This window comes from Canis aureus, chromosome 31, assembly GCF_053574225.1.
Source record: "Canis aureus isolate CA01 chromosome 31, VMU_Caureus_v.1.0, whole genome shotgun sequence".
NCBI classification, from domain to species: domain Eukaryota; kingdom Metazoa; phylum Chordata; class Mammalia; order Carnivora; family Canidae; genus Canis; species Canis aureus.
The window spans coordinates 38,630,880-38,654,872 of NC_135641.1; the positions used below are offsets into that span (position 1 = coordinate 38,630,880).

The window sequence follows — 23,993 nt, forward strand, 5'->3', positions numbered from 1 at the left end:
TCATGACTCAAATGCTGTTGATACTCCTACTAAAAAAAAAAAAAAAATCAGCTCTTGACACCTCAACATTAACTTTTTTTTTCCCCTGTAGATTGTTTCTCCAAGCTTTTTTTTAATTGGAGTTCAATTTGCCAACATATAGCATAACAACACCCAGTGCTCATCCCATCAAGTGCCCCCCTCAGTGCCCGTCACCCAGTCACCCCTACCCCCCACCCACCTCCCTTTCCACCATCAACATTAACTTTTATGGCAAGTCTGACTGACTTGCTTACAAGGAAGGAATACCTCAGAAAAATAAAGTCAGATAGCGACTGGGCTGCTGTGTTGTCATAGGAATTCTTCCCCAGGGAAAATGCACAGAGCCTGAAGAGAGTTTCAGTTAAACATGTGAAAGACTCACTGTTCCCTCCAATGCTTGAAATAAATTTTTCATAAGTTCCTTGTGATTTGAAACCACAAGCAGAAACAGCATAAGATGAGCGCCTAACATGACAAAGTGAGAACTTTGAGTATCATAAGGTAACACATTCACTCCCAAACCACTCCTTTTGTGGGAACATCACCCATAAAAACTGATTATACATCATCTACAGCCATATTATCATCTGGCATTGAGAGAAATAAAACTGAACAAATACTTTTCTTTTTTAGTATCGAGCAATTTAGAGGGTGGGAGAAGAACCAGTTTCCTGCTTGGAAAATCTCTGTGTTATAAAAACGTCTTTTATTTAAGGAGTGGACTAACCTCATTGTATCTGTATTTATATGCCACCACTGTACAACCAGTACAATGGGATGGAAGAAGACATCAAAGTACTTCCTAAATATAGATCATTTTAAATGTTATCAATATGAAAATCAATATAAAACGTTCCTCTCGTTACGTCTCATTTCAGTATTTGATTTCATGATGCTAGTGATGAACTAAAATCAAAGATTGAATGTGGCCCTAGGGGGCTGCAAAGATTTAAAGAAAGATATTTAGTACAGAATAGTTCACATAGATTCCATCTCCCTTCTAAGAATCGAATTTAGTCAAAACGAGAAGACTTGGGGCAAGGAATTACCTGAGTTTATTCATTCAACAAACACTCAGTAAAGACACCACCTGTAGAGACACCACAGCCGTGCTGAGAAAGAAACACTACACTTGCCTGTACACTCAGGGAAGTGATTTTACCTATAGGATAAGCAAATCCGTGGTTTCAGGAAGTGAACTATAATGAGCTTTCAATGTCCTTTGGGCCTTGCCTCGGCATTGTTCATTTTCAGTAAATGAAAGCAATACAAGCTTTGCAAAGAGATTTCAAACTATTACGAGGGAACCTTAGGAACAAATCCAAATGCCACCAGAGATGTAAGATTCCAAGAACTACACATCTTGTGGAGATCTTTAATCTGAAGTCAATGCGGGTTTCATGAATATTTAAGAACCAAACAAGTCAAAAGACAGTTGAAGGGAACTGCTGTTGGCTGATTTTTAATAAATAGATCTGTTTTAGGACTCCTGGTGCTTGGTAGAAATTGCCTCAGAGACACTTTCCACCTATAATCATTACTCAAGGACTAGGACCCAAGACACCACGATTGGGAGGGCTGTTTACTGCAGATAGATGGGTAATGGTTTGAAACGCAGCTCTCCCAGTGTGCAGACAAGACTATAACCTGCACCCAAACTGAGGCAAAAAGGTGGAGCTACTGCTCCCCACCCAGCACACACCCACGCTGAGGCTTCTCAGGAGATCTCTCCCCACCCAGGCTATGGTTGCTTTCCCTTCCTCTTCCGAAATGTTCTTGAGATAAAAATTAAGTGAAGAACTAGGGGTGGAGTAGAAGATTAGGTCCCTGGATTTGGGTTAGGCGACCACAGTGCCATTGACTAGCTGTGTGACCTTAGGCAAATCATTTAAGGTCTCTCAGGTAAAATTCACTCCAGTCAGATCAGAGTTCATCTCAAAGTCCTCCTGAACCAGGAATCTCACCCGCAGAAGCTCTTCTCTGGAGAACCTGCTGAAGCAATGGCCCCAATTGTGAATAAACCAGCATACCGCTGGGTCACTATGGGATTCTGACACCCACATTTTCATTCAAATTGTGAATTCATTAGCAGAGTGACATATTCTTTTGTATCTTGAGTTCTGATACTAATGTATTTGGTTTCCCACTCCCTAAATGTCCCCCAAATCATATGGAAAAAACTCCCATAATTTTTTCTTAAATATGGGCTAGAGAAAGGTTTCGTATGAAAATATATGTGTATGTCAAATGTCACAAAACTGTTGATTCTTGATCCCTTCCACATCATTTCACCTTCCTTTCCATTTCACTCTTCCCACATGCCCAACAGAGCTGTGAGTCTCTTAGAGTAGCCTTGCAAAGCTTAAGAGATCCATCATCTGTGCTTTGCTTAAGATGGGAACCCAAACTGAATGCATTCTGACAATAAGTTTCAACATGTTCATGGAGTGTTTCGAATTTATGTCTCCATAAGATCATTCTCTCTTGACCCTCAGCCTACGGCCATGAAGTCATAACCTTCATTCAAGGGAACTCTTGAACGTTATCGACTAAAGAAAATACAAACCACTAAACATTGAGTTTCTGCTCTCATAGGAAGAAACGATTATCATCTGTATCAAGCAATCAAACTTTACATGTTCAGTTAGAAGAAGCCTTAGAATCTTAGAACGAGGAGCTCTTAGAGGATACCCTCTCTTATAAATCACTCAAATAAAAAAAATAACTTATAGGGGCACCTGGTTAGCTCAGTGGTTGAGCGTCCGCCATTGGCTCAGGTCATTATCCTGGGGACTCCTGGGATCGAGTCCCACATTCTGCCTCTGCCTATGTCTCACCTCTCTCTGTGTGTCTCTCATGAATAAATAAAATATTTTTTAAAAATTACTTATAAAACAAATGGTCTTGCAGCATCTGTTTGAATATCTACAGTCATGCCATCTTGTAACTTTTTGAGCTAGCCCAGTTCTTAGTATGTTCTATGCTCCCTTAAAATTTTAGATTCACAGTTTTAATTAATTCTATACCTACCTGGGCAATAATGAATATACCTGCACATGCTAGTATATGACAGCCTTTTAAATATTTGAAGCTGGTGCTCACGTTCTAGGCCTTCTTTCCTTAAAATATACCTAGATTCTTCAACTCATTGACACAAACTTTTTAGTATCTATTTATCCTTTCTTTGGAAGCTCTCCAATCCACGAATACCTCTCTTAAAATAGTACCAAAGTGAGGACAATAATTCAAACAGGTTCTAACCAGAGGAGAGTACAACAGAGCTAACCATTACCCCCATTAAATCAGGTCACTCTACTTCTATACTGGAGCCTGGGGTTCTATTAGCTTTTATAGCCACTCCAACACCTTGTTGGGTTATATTATGACTTGACAAGGCTTCACTCAATAAGTGGCCCCAAACTAAGACATGAACTTTTACTTGGGTTTCTTGTGCTGTCACTAGTTAGTGAATTAACCTGAAGCAATCTTTCTTAACTCCATTTCTTGAACTGTTCTGTGGGTCCAATATTCAAACCTTGACCATAGCTCTTGTGTAATAAGCTGTCATGTCGGTTAATGTGGAATTAATTAAACAGCAGTACGATTCTGTTAGATAATAACATATCTCATCATGCTACACAGGGTGGTGATTATTCTCTGAAACTGAAACAGCTGCCCAAGGTGAGTGTCTGACTAGATTACATCCAACCTGAACAGAATTTTTGCCTCCAATCAAAACATTTTCCTCTCCCTCTTAAAGTTGACAAAGTGATTACAGGAGTACAGCGTTCTGAATAGAAGAAAAATGTATGATTCGTATCACATGAAGCAAGATGCCACCCAATCCACCCTAGGGAAAGTTGGGAGAAAATATGTCTTTTATTTTTTCTATCATAATACAGAAAATAAGCACTAGCAGTGTTGATAGCCTATGGCTTTTCACTTAGAATCAACAATAGTGGCACGTCCTCTGATTTTACTTTTTCAGCACCATCCCCAAACAAAGCAATGAAATGTAAGATGATGTGAATGAGACCCTGAAATTTAAGGAGGCAGAATAATGGCTTGCAGGTGTGAACATTATTCATATTTTAAACAAAATTAAATTCTTCCCCATTACTCTAGGAAAGCCAGTATAATATAATCAGCAAGAGGTAAGATGCTTCTAATATTTAGAAGATATGCTAATTTTGATGACAGTTTTCACTCATGTTAATCAAATAAGAGTATGTGCACCAAAATTTATATCATTAAGAATAACACCGAAGTGAAACTTACAAGCTAATCCTTCATTTGTCGCCTAACTAGTCTGTGAAATTTATAAACCCCAAACACAGGATCCTTTTATGTGACTTTCCTTCAAGTATAAATCATCAGATGGGAGCAACACAAAGGAGAGAGGGCTTAGAACCAACATCAGTGCAGCTTCTTTAAATGCCCAAAGTTTAGGAGAATGCGGCTATTCTATAAGATGGGAGACAAGGGTGTCTTAGTGGATATAGGCCTGTGTGGATGTCAGGGAAGCCTGTGAACTGTTCTCTCTCAGATGTGCAGTAGGGAGGGACTCATACTACTCTGTGTTTTTAAGCACGATCAGGGGCTGGACGGTATTAGGCACACCGGTAATGCCCGCTGGACCTGAACCTATAGAATCCACGTCTGTGACTTCAAGGCAGGAAAGAGAAAAGGAAGAAAGAAATCCATGCGCCAAGGCTTGTTTGCAATGTGGCGTAAGTTAGATATCGGAAGGGAATCAGTCAAGTTCCCATGATGCCGAAAGATGCTCAAGGAAGGACGATAGGGCCCAGGAAGGCCTGGTGGCCACACGTACTGCTGTGAAATGGTAGCCTGTGTTTCACGTGCCCTATCCTGTCTGCTTGAATGTTTTCTTTTGCCATTTTTGTTGAACCGAAGGAAGAAGAAATTGGGCAAGTCCATATTATTAGCAAATTATTCATACTTGGTAAATATTTATTGAAAGAGTAAATAAATATCTTCGAACAATGGAAAGCTGTAAAAGAACATGACAGTTTAAAATGTAATATTTTGCAAACAACCAACAAGCTGCTGAACTGGCTCAAAAGCCTTTTTTATTTTTATTTTTTTTAAACAGAACCGAAACTTGCATACAATGATAGGGGCCTCGCTCAGGTTATTTGCACATCTTTAATACTTCTTATTTGAAGAGAAGTGGCACAAATTCAAATACTTTTGTATATCTTGTGCTTTTTAAAGAATATTATCACCTAAGCAAGTCACTTGGAAAACAATACTATTTAACTAATCCGTATCCCCAATCGGCTTGATTAACAGCTTGTTCTGATGAGGATAAGGATAAGGATTGTGGGGAGGAAAAGGTTAAATAGAAGGCAGAAGCCAATGTATGTATAACAGGAGACTTGTAAGTATTGGTAAGGGGGGTCTTTAGGCTTCCAGTCAAAAGACTGAAGGAAAAAAAACTATTTTCCATATACTCAAGTTCCAAGTCAATAATCTGCAGTGTCCTCAAAAGTCTAGCTGCCCCCTACCCACGTCCCACAGGACAAGAAAGCTCCTTGCCACTCCTTCCTCTTCATACAAGGACACACAATGATACTGTTTTCAGAAAATTGCACTCATGGAATATGTGGCTAAACTGACTAAATCTTTTCCTCACTGCTATTCACTCATTTGTTCAACATATGTTTATGCGTGCTAACACTGTGCCTGGCCCCGAGAACCCTAAAACACCAGAGGTGGAAGACACATTACAGGTCATTCATACCAGGTGCATTCATACCTGTTGCAACCTCCAGGACCTTAGTGGCAGGGCAAGGAGCATGAGAATGAGAAGAGTCAAATGTAAGACAATAGAGAGTGGTGAGGTCTGTGTGAAACTAAAAACATGGGGCCCTCTTAAGACATTCAAACCCAATTTCTTTCTTTCTTTCTCTTCTGAACATGCTACCAGCCAGAAGCAGCCCACAAGCTGTGAGTGTGCAATCTTGATTCCGTCTAACCTCTTTGGTTTTTTGTTTGTTTGCTTTTTTGTCTTTAGATAATCCAAGAGTCATCTACTGTTTCTGATATTGCAAATTCCAGTGAATTGGGAACTTATGTTCCTCAGTCTCCTCCCTTTTACTTCATTGTCCTAGTCCATTATAACAGACAGTTTACTGGTTTAATTTGGGTTTTTTTGGTTCTACTTCTCCCTCCTATTTGCTATATTGATGGTGTGCCTCATGAACAGTCCCTTCTTAGGAGGAAAGGAATGAGTTTCTGAACAATGAGTTCACACACTGCCGACCACCTAGGGACAGACATCAGGTCTCTGGGGAACAACTGTGTGAAAAGTAGATGTTTAAAAAAAAATGACTATTAAGCCCAAGGGACTACAAAGAGAAGTAGCTAGAAGTTACATTCACGTTTGCTCAATGGAAGCAATGTCATCACCTTTCATATGTGAGAGATCAGTTTGGGAGAAATGTTCCAGTCCTTCCCCCTCGCCCCCAACCCCGGTGAATCAATTGAATCAAATAAACGGCATGATGCTTGGCTCAGCAAATATTTGTCGTGGTCAATCCAGTTGTGTGTTTAGTGACAGCCTTGATGTTTTAAAATAATTTTCTATGTTAAGCTATTTCCACACATCTCCATACGTCACCTGTTCGATCAGGGTTTTAATACAAAAAAATTAATTTTAGTGTTGCCTCACTTTGCCTTTTGTTCCCAGAAGAACAAGACAGCCAATCAACACATCTAAAAAAAATTATGTATCCTCAGCTTCTGTTCCCCAACCACAGTCTTCTGGATGGAGCCACCTGACAAGTAACGAAATACGTGAAAAATGTAAATTAAATATAAATGATCTAATGTGAATTAATGGTGGTGAAAGCCGCCAGGCTACTCCGAAGTCAAAGTACTTTCCTTATATTTTAAATGTCAGCATTGCTGCCCTACACGGAGGACAAAGAGCAGGACACCTGAAGCAATCACTGTATAGAATATTCCACGTTACTCTATCCAATCTCTTCAAAATTCAGATAACCCTGAAAAAGTGTAAAATATAATATGATTAAGAACATCCTTAGTTACTTGGCTGATTACAAACATAACTTTTGTGTCTTTTTCTCCTGCTCCTATCTCTTCGTATTTTCTTCTATCTTGGCTCTTAAAATGTTCTCTTAGTTTTGGTTAACAGCTCTCTCTCTTCCCAGCCAAACTCTCTCCTGAAGCTGTAGTCCTTCCTACGTGCCAGGCACTACCGGGTACACAGTTGGTGCTCAATAAGCACTGATTCCAATAAAATCCCATGTAGGGGCGGGGGGTGGGTGGCGGGAAGCTTAAGATTTTTTATTCTGTCATTGGTAAGTTTGCATTCCTGTGAAAGGAAAGACATTTCTAATCAGAATGAATGAGGCTAGATCCCATAGGTACCTATAGGACTCAATAAATATTAATAGAATCACTAAAGGCTCTTCTGAAAATTAAACCCCCCGAAAACTGCATTTTATACGTTTATTTATTGTGGTAGTTACAGTGCGCTCTACGAAGGAGCTGCTTAATTCATAATATAATCATCTTCAGTGCCGTTAATTAATTCCAGATTTTATTACATTACTTGAGCTCACTTAATGCTTTAATCTCGTGATATAAGGAGGTGCACAAGGTAGGTGCAACAAGTCACCTCGAAAGCCAAGGGGGAATTATAACTTGCATCTCAATTACAAGGCAAGGACTAATAAATGATTACCTAATTGGAGGGGGCTGGAAAAACAAATCACGGTGCAAGAAAACCCAAAGCTCTTCAGAACAAGAAGGCTGAGACCAGATATCTGAGTTCCACGGTGGAGGGGAGGGGGGGAAGGTTGGGGAGAAAGAAAGAAACCAAGCGTGGAGGACGGCAGGCAGGCAGAGAGGGCGCCTGCCAGTAACCAGGGCTTCCAGGATAATGGTAAACTTATGCAAGAAATAAACCTGTCTCACAATGGACGCAGTGACTGTCAGCGCCAAGGCCCGGCCCACTGGAAATCAGAGTTGCTGAAATATATGATTAGTGTTCTGTTCCATGCTCACTTTCATGCCACACCTTTCGGTGGAGGTCATCTTTTGAGTCATTAAATAATCTTAGAGTGATATGTACACAGAAGAGTTTCCTCCTTATCTTTTCCATGTCACACCTGGTGCTTTCCATGGGTTCTTTGTTCTTGTTTTAACAAAGTGTGTAAAGGTTGGTTCTTTTTTTTTTTTTCTTTTCTTTTATTCTTTCCCAATGACTGACTTAAACTCGGCATTTTAACCCTATAACAACCATGATTATTGGGGATGAATCTCTACCCGGGCACATCAGTAGTTAACAAAGATCATCTAGAAAAATCTTAGTTTCAAACGATCTCCTCCAGTTCAGGTCAGTTCAGAGAAAGGTTTTTCTTTGACAAAGGTATCTAGGTAAAGTTTGCTACCCCTCATTCCTTCCAAACAACTGTATTAGTTCAATATTACTTGGTAACCTAATTCCGATTTAAATGTGTTTATGCCACTAATGCACAAGTGTTTTAAGTGACACGTTACCAAGATAAAGAGATTCGTGTTACCATCTGCCTTTGTATAATTATAAGAATGTCATATAATAAGTACAAGGGATTTTTATAGTTTAATATATACCATACGTATAGATTAATAAAATATTTTCATTCAATCAATCTCCTCAGCACTGAACATCTCAGGCCTGTGTGACAGACAGGACAAATTTCACAGATGAAAAATGAAACTGTCCAAGAAATTAGATGACGTATCCAGAATGGAAACAGGAAATAGCAGAACCCAGACTAGAACTAGAGCCTTGTGGATTCTTGCCCTGCTTCAAACCCTTCGGAGACACTTAATGTCCTGGTTTTCTTCCTCCTATTTTATCTACACATGTCCATCTTCCTTAAGGATTTCTCCTACGTTTCCAGCCCCCAGTATGGGCAAGACCTAGGACTCAGTCCTTTGCCCCCTTCTCCTCCTCTGGAGGGTCCCAGATAGTACGGAAGCTTCAAATAGCATGTGTAAGTTGATGACTCCCAAACTCATATCCCCAACCCGGACCTCTCCCTTCAATGCAGATTCATATATGCAACTGCCCACTGGATAGCACCACCTCCTTAGGGTTTCACAGCCATCCCGGCTTACCAAGTATAAAACAAAATTTCTGATTTACCCTCCCCAAACTGGTTTCTTTCCCAGTAACCTGTTTCATGGGTTTGGCCGATGGGCATGGCTCCATCGGCCAAACACTACTATCGTTTTCCTCCTCCTCCTTTACCCTTAACAGCTTATCCATAATTCTTAGCTTTTCTTTCTCCCTCACAAAGAAATCCTAAATCCCTCTTCTCGCCAATCTTCTCTCTAGTCCCAGCCTGATCATCACTTCCCTAGAATATGTTAGTCTTTCACTCCTAATCTTGTCCCATCCAATCTATTCTCCACACAGATGCCTAATTAATCTTGCAAAGTCAGAATCATGTTGATATATCCTTACTTAAAACCATAAAAGTCTTCCCATCAGAACATTTTAAATGTTACACAATTAAGTAATACCTGCAAAGATTTCTAAATAAGTAAAGAGCATAAATAGATAAACAATGTGAAGCCTCCCCAGCTTGTCTCCCATCTACCTTGTCCCCTCCCGTGTCCACCGATAACCATTGCTCCTAGGTTTTATGCCTCATTGCAATTTTAACAAGATGCGAACATGTTGCCCTGGCTGCTGAGCCCAATTGGAGCAGATGCTGCTACTTCTCCATTCTCATTCGATGCTCTTCCTGCCTTACTGTGCTCTCCTCTCTGACCTTCTTTTGTTTCCTGAATTGACCAAATTCTTTCCTGTCTCAGGTATTTACCCATCCTATTTACCTTAGCTAGACCACTCTTCCCCTTTCTTCTATACTCGTCTAGTATCTCCTTAAATGTCATTTCTTGGCAAATGAGATTCTCCTTGTTGCTTTTTTAATAAACTGATCACAAGTTCTAGTGCTATGTCCATTTATTTGCTCATTCCCTCTCTCTTTTCACTAGATGATCAACTCCAGAGAAGCAAGTACTGAGTCTACGTGTTTTCCCTTTCGGCAGCTGGTAGACCTAGTCACTTAGAAGAGGGGCTCCATCTTAGAGAATGAATATTAAATGAAGAGAATTAATTAATACTTTGCGAGAAAACACTGCAAGACCTGAATTAGACAATTCCTGAATATTTGCATTTATAGATGCTGTGAAACACATTACACAAATTGACATATAAAAGGAACCCTTTCCGTCTTCAAAACGTGAAGAGGTTGAATTTTTTAAAAATTCCGTGTGCTAAAGAATGTCATGGTTTTGTACACAAAGGCTGCTCCAGCCATAACAAATATTATATCTACTCTTCAAAAGGCACATAAGAATTATATATTTTCACATGACATCCTACCATGTATTTATAAACCTAAAACTACCACATGTAATTTCATGCATTGTAGCTAATGGTCTTTGTCATTTGCTGCTAAAGAATTTTCTTTTACTATATTCTTGCACATACTATTACTTTTTTAATCTAAATAAAGACATCATATCAATAAAATTTTAGGAAAAAACACTTTTAAATGTGAGTGAAGTGTTTATTTCTTCTTTCCTTTTAAAGAAGGGAGGTGCCTAATGCTTTGTCCTGAATGGGCTTGTTATGACCAACTTTGTGAATTCTCTCCCCATAAAAGACACGTCTTCCTTCTCATCCTGAGTGTGGCTGTACATCGAAGGACACTCCAGACATTTCCCTTTCAGATCTCAAAAGGAAGTATTAATCAAACAAAAGATGGGAAATTATGACATTCAGCCACTAAGGTTTAACTCAAGTGGCCAAGTTTTAGTTGATCACAGGGTACAGGTGACTATCCATCAAACAACCCATCATAACACACATTAAAATGTCTGGGTTAATCAGGACAGAAGCCAAGAATAATATTTTTTGCTGACGCTCAATGAAGACTACCAAAGGAATTCCCCTAGAACTATACTCTACAAACATGCAAGACCTAAAAATATATATATAAATAAATAATATAAAAGGAATTCTTTGCTGTATCTTAAGCAAGGCAGCAGCACATTCTTTGGATGAAATGCTAAATGGCCTGGATGACACATACAAGTTTAGATTTTTAAAAATGTTAAAGCTAAAAACATAAGAAATAAAAAAATAAAAATAAAAATGTTAAAGCAATCTTGAAATTTAATATAAAAATATGTATGCATGTATACTTGAAGCTCTCTCAAAAATGTCAGAAAATTTGATAAAATATCCAAATATATTAAATAATATTAACAATGAGGCCTAAACTATTGATATAATCATACTTTCATTTCTTTCCCAGCTTTAACTTTCAAGAATTAACTTCCTCTAGGAATCAATGGCAGGTACATAATAGAGAAACAGAAAGCTATAAGGTATAAAGTGAAGAAGAAATATATGCTTTATTATTAGGATTCTTAGGGCTTTTCATTACAAATATTAGATCAATCCTGTTTGAATACCTGCCTCAAGTATTGTCTAGGCACAAATAACCACTAATATCACAATTGGGAGTCACCACCTTGAATTTCAGTTGGAGCATCATGATGTAAAGAATAAAGCACCAACCTGAGAGTCCATAATTTGAATCTTGCTTCCTATGCGGCCAGCACATGACTTGTATTAGGGCCAAGTCATTTAGCCACCCTGATCCTCAGTTTCCTCACCTGCAAAGTGAGCATGTGAACTTGATGATCAGGATCTCTCTTTCTTTTTTTAAGATTTTGTTTATTTATTCATGAGAGACACAGAGAGAGGGGCAGAGACATAGGTAGAGGGAGAAGCAGGCTCCTTGCAGGGAGCCTGACCTGGGACACGATTCCGGAACTCCTGAGCCAAAAGCAGATGCTCAACTGCTGAGCCACCCAGGTCTCCCAAAGACCATTATCTTGACCCAAATTCCAACCACCCAGGTGTCCCATTGAGGATCTCTATAGCTTCGTCCTACTATATGATGCTATGAAGAGCCATAGAAGCAGCTATTATGATCACCATAATGCAAAACCAAACACCCTAGAACACCACAGATCGGGGTCAGGAGGAGTTGCCTTTCCAAACAAGGGAAAGCCAAGGGCCTCACACCCCTTTCCTTTTCATTCCTCAAATAAACTAACAATACCTCTAGTACTCTGTAAGTTCTCTAACTATTAAAAATCACCAAATCACTCCCAAGATTCACTTGGGCAATTTTGCTCTTAATTTCTCCGTAACATAGATCTTTATGAGATTAAGGACATTTATGCCTGTATTAGAAATATATCCATGATTTTTGGAACATGTCACATATTAACACACATTCAGCACTCACTCCATAAACACTGGTTGTTCACCTATGTGCTAAACCATGTGCTAGACACTATCTGTACAAGGAAAAGCACCTGGTCCCTACCCTCAAGGCACTTATACTGGGTTAATCATATGAAATTCCTGACAGTCAACCCTTTATGATTCACAAAATGGCAATTCCATGTATCTCAACCTAATAGTTTTATAGCAGATTGCGTCATCAGATTAAACTTAAAATCATCGACATTTGGGAAAGTTCCATTAATTCTGGAAAGTCTTATGATGTCATTTAGTGATTTCCTAGAGAATATCTTAAGAAGAATTTTTGTTGTTTATTTTGTTTGGGGGGGAGTTTGTTGTCATTGTTTGGAGACATGCATTCTAATTATTCAGTTCTTAGGTGTTTCCTTCAATGCCCTTTTCCATAACCAGCTAACTGCCTGACCCACAGTCTCCTCAGCATTAGCTGCTCATTATATGCACGCAAGCCTGTGCATGGTATGTGCATGCTCACACAGGAGATGACTTGCTTTCTTTTCTAATCTTAAAGTACTCTCCCTTTTCTTCACACACACATAGTTATATTCTTTTTCTCAAAATCTGTTTTCCTAAAAGGACTTTAGAGTGCTTGAGAGTAGCATCCAAGCCAATGCTTCTTTGTATGACCCACAATCCCAGGGTGTAGTATGCAGTAGAAACAACAAAATTGCCAAATGAATGATAAATTATAAGGGGAGACGTCTGATTAGAAAGGTATAGTACTGAGGGGGGCACTTGAGAGGGTGAGCACTGGATGTTATTCTATATGTTGGCAAATTGAACACCAATAAAAAAATAAATTTATAAAAATAAAAAATAGAAAATAAAATAAAAAGGCATAGTAATATCCAAACACAAAAGCCATGGAAAAACAGATATTACATTTCTTGCCAACCATGCTGCTATTTGCCACATGCCACAGTAGTGGCAGTCATATCATGTTCTAAAGTTATTCTTCACAATGACTCTGAAAAAAAGAAATCACAGTACCACAGTATATGACCAGCACACTAGGGAGCTTTGTGCACTGTACAGTAAGTACATCCAGTTATGTCACTTAGTAAAATTGAATATCCAGCTCTGCTTTAGAAAAGAAAAAATATTTGTCAGGAAAAATGAATAATAAGGTTTATATTATGGCACAAGAAAGGAAAAGTTTGATAAGTTAATACAAAAACCATGGACAGTTCAAAGTATCCAGCCACATTTAGGTTTTCTTTAAATGGAGCTTTCTCTCAAAATAAAACAAATAGCTGAAAATATCCCAGTTTTGAATAACTGTCTTAAAATTTGAATACTACACCTATCTAAGCAAAATCAAAAACACTTCCCCAAATGATTACCATGAGTACACATATCAATTGCTTCATAGTGCAAGAAATGTCAAATGGCACTAGAGACAATGCCATGCTTTCCTGTACAGTGCAAACATATTTCTTCTTGAGACACAGTTTACATAATACAGGAAATGGCTTCATCTGGTTCCTGGTCTTTTTGATCAAGTCAAAAGCCTTAAAGGAAAAAGTGTTTCTTTTACATTTTACTTTTTTTTTTTTTTGTACTTTTGTTTTTCACAAATTATATTTCCCTAAATTGAAAATGGGAACTGGACAGATACAGAGACCAATGTCCTCTAAGAAATTCTTTACTAAAGTCAAGCTTATGACCTTTTCCATGAGTTCTACAGTTCCATTAGTTTTACTATTTTTTGGCCCCCTCCAAAAAAGTAAAAGAAAAAAGTTTGTGATTTGGGAAAACTTGACTCCCCAGTTTAACATGAAATTTTCAATTTAAAAAATATTATGTATAAACTCAAAAGCCCAGAGGTAGGAACTACTTGGAGTGTTCTGAGAAGGCAGATGCCTACCGTGGCTGACTGGAAGCTGACAGAGGAGACGGTGGGAAGAGGTGAGGTCAGAGAGGAGCTGGGCCACACCACATGGGGCCTCCAGGGCCTTCTGAGTGTGGTAGAGACTTTGTATTTTACTCCCAGTGAATTGAGAAGCCATTGGAGAGTTCTGAGCAGAGGAGTGAACTGACTTAGGTTTTTAATCAGTCACCTTGGCTGCCATATGGAGCATAGATTATAGCACAACAAAGATGGAAGCAAGGAGACCAGTTAGATACATATCACCTTTATTAGGCCAGAAATGGTGGTGACTCAAGCCAGGGTGGTAAGAAGCAAATGGCTTCTAGGTGTATGTTGAATAAGCGACCTGAGGTGATGTAATGATTAATTAGATATAGGTGTAAGAGAATAAAAAGAGACAAGGATGATTTCCAAGTTTTTTGACTGGAGCATCTGATAGAATGGACAAGAGTGTAGAAGGAACAGATTGGGGAGGAAGAAAAAAAACAGAGTTCGGTTTTTGAACTATCTGTTCATAGTGAGAGGCCTATCAGACATCCACATGGAGATGACAGTTGGAAGTTGGGTCTCCAAGGCTGGGGTTAACAGAAGAGGTCCTGGACAGAGATATAAACTGGGGAATCATCAGTGTAGGGCTGCTATTTGAAGCTATGACAGTGGAAGAGATTCACTATTTGAGAAGAGCTCCAAGTACCAAGCCTCCAAGTGCTCCAGTACTTAAAAGGTAAAAAGGAGAGAAACAACCAGCAAAAAAGCTTTAAGGACTTAGGGTCAACCAGTATAGTAAGAAAAGATGCAGGATTGAATGGTCAGTAGGGATTCAAGTGAATTTTTCTCAAAGAAAAAAAAAAAAAAAAAGGAAGTGATTAGTCAGATTCTAAAAGTAAACTGAATATGATAAGGCCTAAGGATTGATCATTGGATTTGGCAATATGGAGGTCACTGATGGCTTTAACAAGAGAATCTCTTTGGTAACCTGAGATAAGAATGAAAGAGAAAGGGAAAATATCGATTACAGCATTTTGCTCTTAGGAAGAACAGAGAAAAAAATGCAATAACTGGAATAGTAAGTGGAGTCAAAAGAGGTTTGTTTCAGAAGATGGAATAATGACGGAATAATAATGGAATAATGTGTTTATATGTTGATGGAAATGATCAAGCTGAAGAGAAAAACTGGTGATGCTGCAGAGAGAGGAGGAGAATTGCCCAAGTAGTGTCTGTAGGACTGTGAGAGAGGATGGGATCCAGAACACAAGGGAAAGACTTCACTTTGGCCTGGAGCAAGGATATCCGGAGCAGGGTGACAGAGTAGAAGGCAGAATGAGAGAAAACAGATATAGAAGGCTTCCTCAATTTAGTAAGGTGGCATGGGACATCCTTATCATAGTCTTGTTTCTCAGGGAAATAACAAATATGGTTACTGGCTGATGGTGAAAAAGAGATGATATGGGAGTCAAGGGAAACAGAAAAGGATATAAAATAGTTGCTGTGAAAAAAAAATAATAAAATAAAATAGTTGCTGTGGACTGAATGTGTGTACCTCCAAAATTCGTATGTTGAAATCTAATCTCAGGGTGTTTGGGTGGCTCAGGTGGTTAAGCACCCGCCTTTGGCTCAGGTCATGATCTTGGGGTCCTGGGATAGAGCCCCCTAGAATGTCTGCTTCTCCCTCTCCCTCTGTGCACCCTCTCTCTCTCTCTCTCGTAAATAAATAAAAATCTTTAAAAAAGAAAGAAAGAAACAGAAAGAAAGGAAAGAAAGAAAGAGAAGAAAGAAAGAAAGAAAGAAAGAAAGAAAGAAAGAAAGAAAGAAAGAAAGAAAAAGAAAGAAAGAAAAGAAAGAAACCTAATCTCCAATGTGATGGTAGTAGGAAGTGTGGCCTTTGGAAGGTGATTAGGTCATGAGGATAGAGCCTTCATGATTAGATTTAATGTTCTTATAAACAATGCCCCAGAGAGCTTCCTTGACCCTCCCCCTAGGTGAGGACCAGGAGAAAAGATGGCCATCTACGGACCCGGAAACAGACCTTTACCAGACACTGAATCTCCCAGTGCCTTGACCTTTAACTTCTAGCCTCCAGAACTATGAGAAATAAATTTCTGTTGTTTATAAGTCACCCAGTCTCTGGTATTTCATTACAGCAGCCCAGACGGATTACACAGTAGTTCTTGAGGACTGATGGAGAGTACGTAGAGAATTGGCTTTAACCAGGGTTTGGGATTAGTTGAGAAGTTGGGAAGTTGAAGGTATATACTAAAAAGTGTTAATAAATGGTGGGCCAAACTGGTTAAAGCTGGTGAGTGAGAACAACCAACCAGGACAGTCACTGATCAAGAAATAAACTTCCAAAGTCCAATAAGCCAGGACTTTGGAGGCCATCTGCCACTGCCTCCCAGCTCAACACAAAATTCAAATATAACGTTCTTTATGTCTCGGTCCCATCCTATTGCTGACTTTTTTATTCCTTGTGATCTACCATATACAGTTAGCTACAGTTTTCTAGAATATCCTTAACATCCTAGAATATCCTCCTCCCTGTCTTCTTCACCAGGTCAGCCCTGCTGGGTCACTTCTCTTCTCTGGCCATTCATTCCACAGTTATTTATTGATCACTTCCTAAAGTGGGCCAAGCATAAGTTGACCACTTTGCACAGTAAATATCCTCACCACAAACCAGTGCACAGTGAGTGGCCCATACTTAGAAACTTATTTATAGAATGAATAAATGAATGAATTCTCAACCATGAGTTCATCCATAATCATTTCTCTCTAGAGATGGAATGTGCTAAGGGAATATTATACAGCATGCATAGTTCCTGGGTTATGTCTCCGCCCTTGCCTCACTCTTAAAATAACACTATTAATGTAATCAGTTAATTAAAATGATTGTTTAATAATAAATTAAGTTTACTGCTTTCCAATCTTTCTTACATTCATTTCTCATTCTCTCAGTAATTCTCAGAACTGCCGTTGGATAGGAAAGTGGGAGAAGAAATGAGAAGAGAACAGGGGAGAAAGAACAGTAAAAGAAGGAATTGTGGGAGGGAGAAAAGAAAAGGGAAAGGAAAAGGAGGGGAGGAGACAGAAGCAGAGAGGGAAACAGGGAAGAGGAAAGATGAAGAAAGGAAAAAGCATTAATCTCAGGAGCAGACGTACAGCAAAAGGCAAAGAGAAGGTTACAAGGAGGAGGTATTAAATTGCTTACACAGCACCTAGGGGAATCCAGAAATTCTAGGAAGAAGCTGGAGAATTCTGGAATATATATAATAACCTTTTATCCCTCTAAATACTGATAGATATTTATTAATAGTAACAACAAGCCTATATTTATTGAGTACTTACCGTGTGAACAACACTGCGCAGAGCACTTCACAGTTACCCAGTCAATAATCTCACAACTACTATTACCCTCATTTTACAAAAGGGAAACCAAAGCCCTGGGAAACTTCCCAAAACATAGAGTGAGTGGGATTGCTCAGCCTCAGGCTCAGACCCACCCATGCTCTTACCCACCATGGCTCATCTGCTCTTTGCCCATGCTGCTTCTGTGATCGGGATACGCAGACCAGGGTGGATTCGGAGCCAGCTGACACGGCTTTGTCACATCTCCCATCCTTCCCAAGCCAAAGCCAGGGGAAAACTGAGAAGGAGACATGAGGAGCCGCCAGGATCAGCCCTGTGCTCCCTGACCCCAAGGACCTGAATGTGAAGCAGATGGGACCCAGACACTCATCCAAGACTCATGCTGTCCCATTCTGCAATTTTGACACTTCATTTGGACATATCTGTTTATTCTTTTCAAAACACAGTTGTGCTCACAAGTTGGGAACCAAAGTACACAGACAGAAACCCTCTCTGGAGATGTTCTGTCTCCCTCTGAGGGAGGATGAAAGGGAATTCAGTCATCTGACTAATGGCTAGAAAAAACGTTATCAAAAAGCTAAGATCCTTATATGTCTCTGTATGCTAGATCTTTGGACAAAATTTTCAGGGGGGGGGTACATATCGTGGATAACAAATTCACGGCCATATACTACCCTGTATCTCTTCAGTATCAACAGTAACCCTTATTATCTGATCTCTGTATATTCTCAATGAATCAGAATAGAGCTTCAGAATCCTTCATAACACAGCGCTCCTGACAGTCATTAGCAACAGATGATAAAGAGCACAGGGTTGAAAGAAATTGTAGTTTCTGGGATAGACATACGTCATCATGAGTCATAACCCCATAACATCATAAATTGCCTTAATATGGGTATACCTTAATATGGGTAAACAAGAACCCACATGCTTAAGTCTAAAGTCATTTGTCCCTTGGCTAATAATTATTTTCCCAGCATATTCAACAAGAGCTCGTGCTTTCATAATTAGAGTTTTAGAAACTAATTAAGAAGCAATATGTTTAAATTGAGAAATGCTAATGCTTCTGTAATTCATAGTAATTTTTAAGGCCCGACCAGGAAATAGAAAACTATTTGACAGGGTCTGGGCTAAAAGCCATGGATAGCATCCACTGTTTAGTGTTGTATAATTTACAAACTTCTGTTCTTTCAACAACTACTTTCAGAATGAAGTTGCTAAGTAAATATACAGCTCAAAAACAACAGAGAAGAGCTAACCCACCCCTCATATCTTGCAAAAAGGTGGTGGCCCTACACAGGGAGACAATATGCACAAACTACCTGCCAAAAACATCCATTATAAGTCTTTTAAAACTTTCTTAGGATGCCTCAATGAACTAAAAATGTTTTGATGCCATGAGTGAAATGTATTTGTGGCTGACATAGTCACAAACAAAATTTGATAATTTTATTTTATGTCAATTGCTCTAGAAAATGAGGCATTGGGCACTAATATCACACAGAGAGAAGGATTCATGTGCATTCACACATGCCAGACATTTTCCACTTGGAAGGAATACAATTTTAATTAAACACGTTTCAGCAGCCAAAAAAATAAAGCACTCTGCCCATTATTCCTCACTTACATCTACCTTAAAACTATGACATTGGCAGTCACAGTATTTAATAAATTAGATCTAAAAGAGACTAATACTAGAGATACAGAAATGGAGTTAACTTTTTCCCAGTGTTGGGAACTTAACAAAAAGTTTGCTTCTCTCTAGATCCAGAGAAAGGTGTGCTGGGGGTGGGAGGAGGAGCGTGAGAAGGCTTTGGTATTAAACAGTTTTCTTTACTTACAATGGTCCACAGAGCAGTAAGGCCCAGGGATGAGGGCTTGAGTAATATCAACAACGCTGCTGACTTAAGCTGGTAGAAAAGTTTTATTCGCTTGATAGAAACACCCTGCTAATTCTTGCATTAAAGTTAAAGAAGTCAGTGGAATGATAATACTCAAAAGATAGTAGTACCTATAAAAAAAGGATGATACTAAAAAATTTCAAAACTCAAAAGTTTTCAGAAAGGTTAAACAGCATTAGAAAATGTGGTTGGAGATTTTCTTTCTCTTGGAATATGACAATCATTATATGACACTCAAATTAAGGTTAATATCCTGGGAAAAGAATTCCTTTTGTCAACTGGTGGTCTGTGGCTTGAGACTTCACTGAAAGGTTTCACTTGAAAGGCTATGAAAACATCAGCCACTGATCCAGAAGTTCTCAACGGCTCAGAGATGCAAGGTCATTCATAATTGTCTCCATCTTTCTTTCCTCTCTCCAGAGTATAATTACTTCAAGAAACAAAATCCTGGTTTATTTTACTGAAATCCAGAAACTCACCGCTTATATAGCAACAGCCACTTCCCTTATCCCTGGCTTAAATATCCGTAACTGTCAGCACTCCCAGGTATATTCCACAGGACAATGCCTAATCCTCAGTGGGTCTAATTTTCAGAATCTGCATTTAAAAAAAAAAAAAGTCAGCCCACCTGTCTTTAGTACTTGAAATGGATTGGTCCCATGTAAACAGATATTAACATTTTGTTGAGAAGAAGAGACGTAAAACAGTATAATGGAAAAATGACAGTATCCATCTTTGGAAATTAGAATCAACTCCTGGGACGCCTGGGTGGCTCAGTTGGTTAAGTATCTGCTTTTGGTTAAGGTTATGATCCTGGGGTCCTGGGATCAAGCCCCTGGTCAGGCTCCTTGTTTGCTCTCCCTCTCTCTCTCTCTCTCTCTCTGTCCCTCCCCCAACTTGTGCACATGCTCATTCTCAAATAAATAAAAATAAAGTCTTTAAAGAAAAAAAGAATCTCAGCTCCATCATTTACTAGCTATGAGAAGGTAGGAAAGTTATTTGATCTCCCGCTTGCCCTATGTATAAAGTGAAAAAATGATAACCTACCTAATGATAACCTACCTCAGAGAGTTTTGTGTGGACTAAAATAGGTAGCACGTCTTGTTTGACTATGGACACATGGATGATAAACCTCAACAAATGAACTATCTTGGTTAACAAATAAGAATGAGGAAATCATTCAAAAGTATAATGTCTTCTTAGGGTAGGAGAAGGAGCTTGAAACTCATCTAACCAAAATCCTTTACAAGTCCAAAGGATTTAGGACCTAGGAGTCACTCCGCCAGAGCAGCTTCAGGAGAACGGTGAAAACAAGAATGGATGTCTAGAGGAAAAATGGAAGGGAAGGAAATTGAGAAAATAAATCTGAACAATACTTTAAAAGAAGTATGGCTGTGATGGAAAGGATGGAGAATTACGGGATTGAGTGTGGGTTTGGGAATGTGTGCCTATTGAGTATCTTTAGGATGGGACAGTTGGAGTATTTGCATGGCTGAAGGTCAAGGTCAGATATAAATAGGAAGACTACATAATCTATCACCCAAATCAGACATTTCTGAAAGCAAAAGTGGATGTTATTAATAATTATGCTCAGACAATAGGAGCAAACTGGAACTGTCCCAGGCCAACCACAGAATCTGGTGACCCTAAAAATAAAGGGAGATGTTGAAGACATGCAGAGGGAAAGAAAGTTGATGGAGCAAGATCCGTGAAGAGAGAGTGGGAGCTGAGTAAGGCATAGTTGGTAGGGGTAAGAGAGGAATAAAAAGGGTAAATCCTTTTCCTTGTGCCAGGCACAGAGCAAAGCCAGCTGCACCCCTGTTCTTGGAGAACTTACAGTTTAGTGCACTGATTATCACGGTGTAAGAGGGGGGGAGGACGGGCATGGGACTGTCAACCAGGAGAAAAACCGGTGACTTTCACTTTTGAGGAAAAGTCCTAGAATTTCTCTAGGGGGAAATATGTAGTTTGAAAAGCAAACTATAATAATTAGTTTATTATAATAATATATAATATTATAATAATTCAGTCCGTTTTCTTTCTTTTTTTTCTTAGCCACTTATTTATTTTGAAATTCTGAACATTGAAGCAAGTTGTTTTCTTTAACTTTTGTTTTTGCTTTGCTATCACAAGGAGACAATGTAATAAAAATGACTCTGAAATTTTGACTGAACCTGCCCTTTAGTGAGTATATATTACTTTCCAGGCTCTATGCTAGATTATAATATATATATAATAATATATATATATAGAAAGAGAGAGAGAAAGATAGGTATATAGATATATAAAATACATAGAGAGAGAATGGAACCCATAGACTGTATATCCCTACAGTGCCTCAGGTATAAAGGGGCTCAGCATTAATTGCATTAGACTGATCACCTTCCTTGTTGGCACGTTATGCCAAATCATGCTAGCTTGGATGCACAGACCCATTGTCAAATCCCTGGCAACGAGCCTTACAAATATAGGTCCTTTCATTGTAAGTTATTTTGACCCCTCTAAGTCACATTTTTCTCTCTCCTTTATATTATATATATATATTTTTTCTCTGTACATATTATATATATAGAATATAACAGTATATTTAAATTTCTTTATTATTCTTATAGAAAATATAAAAGTATCTTCACTAATTTTATAAATAACCCATCAAGTAACTTGGTGAGCAATCTGAAATCAGAAATTATGTACATAAAATCTATATAATCTATAGATCACACATATGCTCTATTGGTCATTTATAGATCATATATAATCTTATATATATAAATATAGAGAGAGTATAGAATATAAGTATATATATATTAATTATATAACTATATATATATATATATATATATATAAATTATACCTCAACAAAGAATTTGATGAGAAATCTGTGGACAGTGCTAACATTTGCAAACATTCACTGAGTCCCCTTTATACCTAAGGCACTGTGGGAATATACAGTCTACAGGTTCTGTGCCCAAGAAGTAAAGCTTAAAGAAGTAAAAAAAAAATTATAAACAGCTAAATTAAAAGTAAATCATGAAATGCTAAATTGAGTAAACAGAGTACTATTAGAATACAAAAGAAGAGATGACTTCCGATCAGGAAATATGTCACAGAAGAGAAGGCAGCCAAACAAAGCCTTGTAGAGCGGAGCAGTGATTCTTCAGGGAAGTGGAATGGGCCCTTGTTTGGTCAAGGGAAGGCTTGGGGAACACTTCAACCATGGCACAATGAAGAACTGAGTGCTACTAGAAAGTGAGGTGTGAGGCTCAAGGAAGAGACGGTGCAAGAGATTTAATCGGAAGGAAAGAGAAACCACATTCCTAATGGTTGCTATCCTAATTCAAAAGCAAACTAATAAATTAGATTTCTTTTAGAAGGAAACAAGGAGTCGAAGAAGATTTTTTCCAATTTCCAAGGCTGTCCCTTCCAGAGCTGGGATTATCAAGGATAGGACAGTTTCTCCAAATAGCTTCAACTTTATGTGATCTCACAAAATAATATCGATCCCTCTGTATGTGGCGGCCCCTGTCAGCTCAATCATTTATTTCCGAGCTATAAGAAGACACCTGAGTTTCTAGCAGTGTAACATGACAATTTGAGTGTGCAGGAGGATTGGCTGGATCTATTGTGTGCTTTTCTTAGGTGATGCTGAGAGTACTTCTAACTCCACTAGGCTATCTGGACCCAAATGTTTTTCTTCTTCACTCTCTACTGAGATGTGATGAAACTTGCCAGTAGAGGTATAAAGATAACACCTACCTGACAGGAATGGAGATTAGGCACAAGGGCCAATCTTATCTTATATCCCCAAGAAGGATCTAGGGCTTTGTTTTTTGTATACTGCTTTGTTTCCCACATCCATGTGGTCCCCTGGTGGCTCACTACACTAATCTCTCACCAAGCTCTAGGTATAATGAGCTTCTTCATTAAAAATCACTTGACACTCTTTCTCTCAAGCCTGACCACAGCCAACCAGGGTGGAATCAACCAAACAGCCTAATAAATTTCCCTCTTTGAAGAGTGAAGCACCATATAGTTAATTCTTTCTAGAAAAAAAAATTCTTAAAAATGACAATTGCCAATAAGTGGCTATGAAAGGGAGATGATACTAGATTCATTCATCAAAAAGCTCCAACAGCGATGGAGCACGTCTTAAGATAAAAGAAATGGTTCTCTGGGGCCAATCTATTAGGCCCAGGATGTGCAGAGTCATCACATGCATTCACACACATGAATGCATTCACAACAGACACAAGAAGAGCTACTGATCCCTGTGTCCATCCTGACCTCAGAAATAACTGGCTTGAGGAGTTCGGAAACCAATGTTCAGTAGAGAGTCATCACTTCTTTCCCCCTTCATCACTCAGCATTCTTTGTGTTTCCCTTCTGGAGGCTTTATTGGGAGCTTCCATTGGGAAGTGAAACTTGAAGTCACTAGAAATCTAGCAGTGAC

General features: G+C 38.8%; 1 protein-coding gene across 9 annotated transcripts in view; it reads right to left on the reverse strand.

Moving 5' to 3' along the window:
* The window catches only part of MECOM (MDS1 and EVI1 complex locus), a 552,464-nt gene that overhangs the window by 205,372 nt on the left and 323,099 nt on the right, over nt 1-23,993 (reverse strand). The window contains exon 1 of one of the 9 annotated variants that reach the window (XM_077880244.1): nt 17,793-17,811. The exons of the other annotated variants lie outside the window; for them this stretch is intronic. Coding sequence (XP_077736370.1) covers nt 17,793-17,795 — 3 coding nt within the window. The 5' untranslated portion in view covers nt 17,796-17,811. Of the gene's footprint in view, nt 1-17,792; nt 17,812-23,993 lie in introns of those variants that run through there. 9 annotated transcript variants of the gene reach the window in all.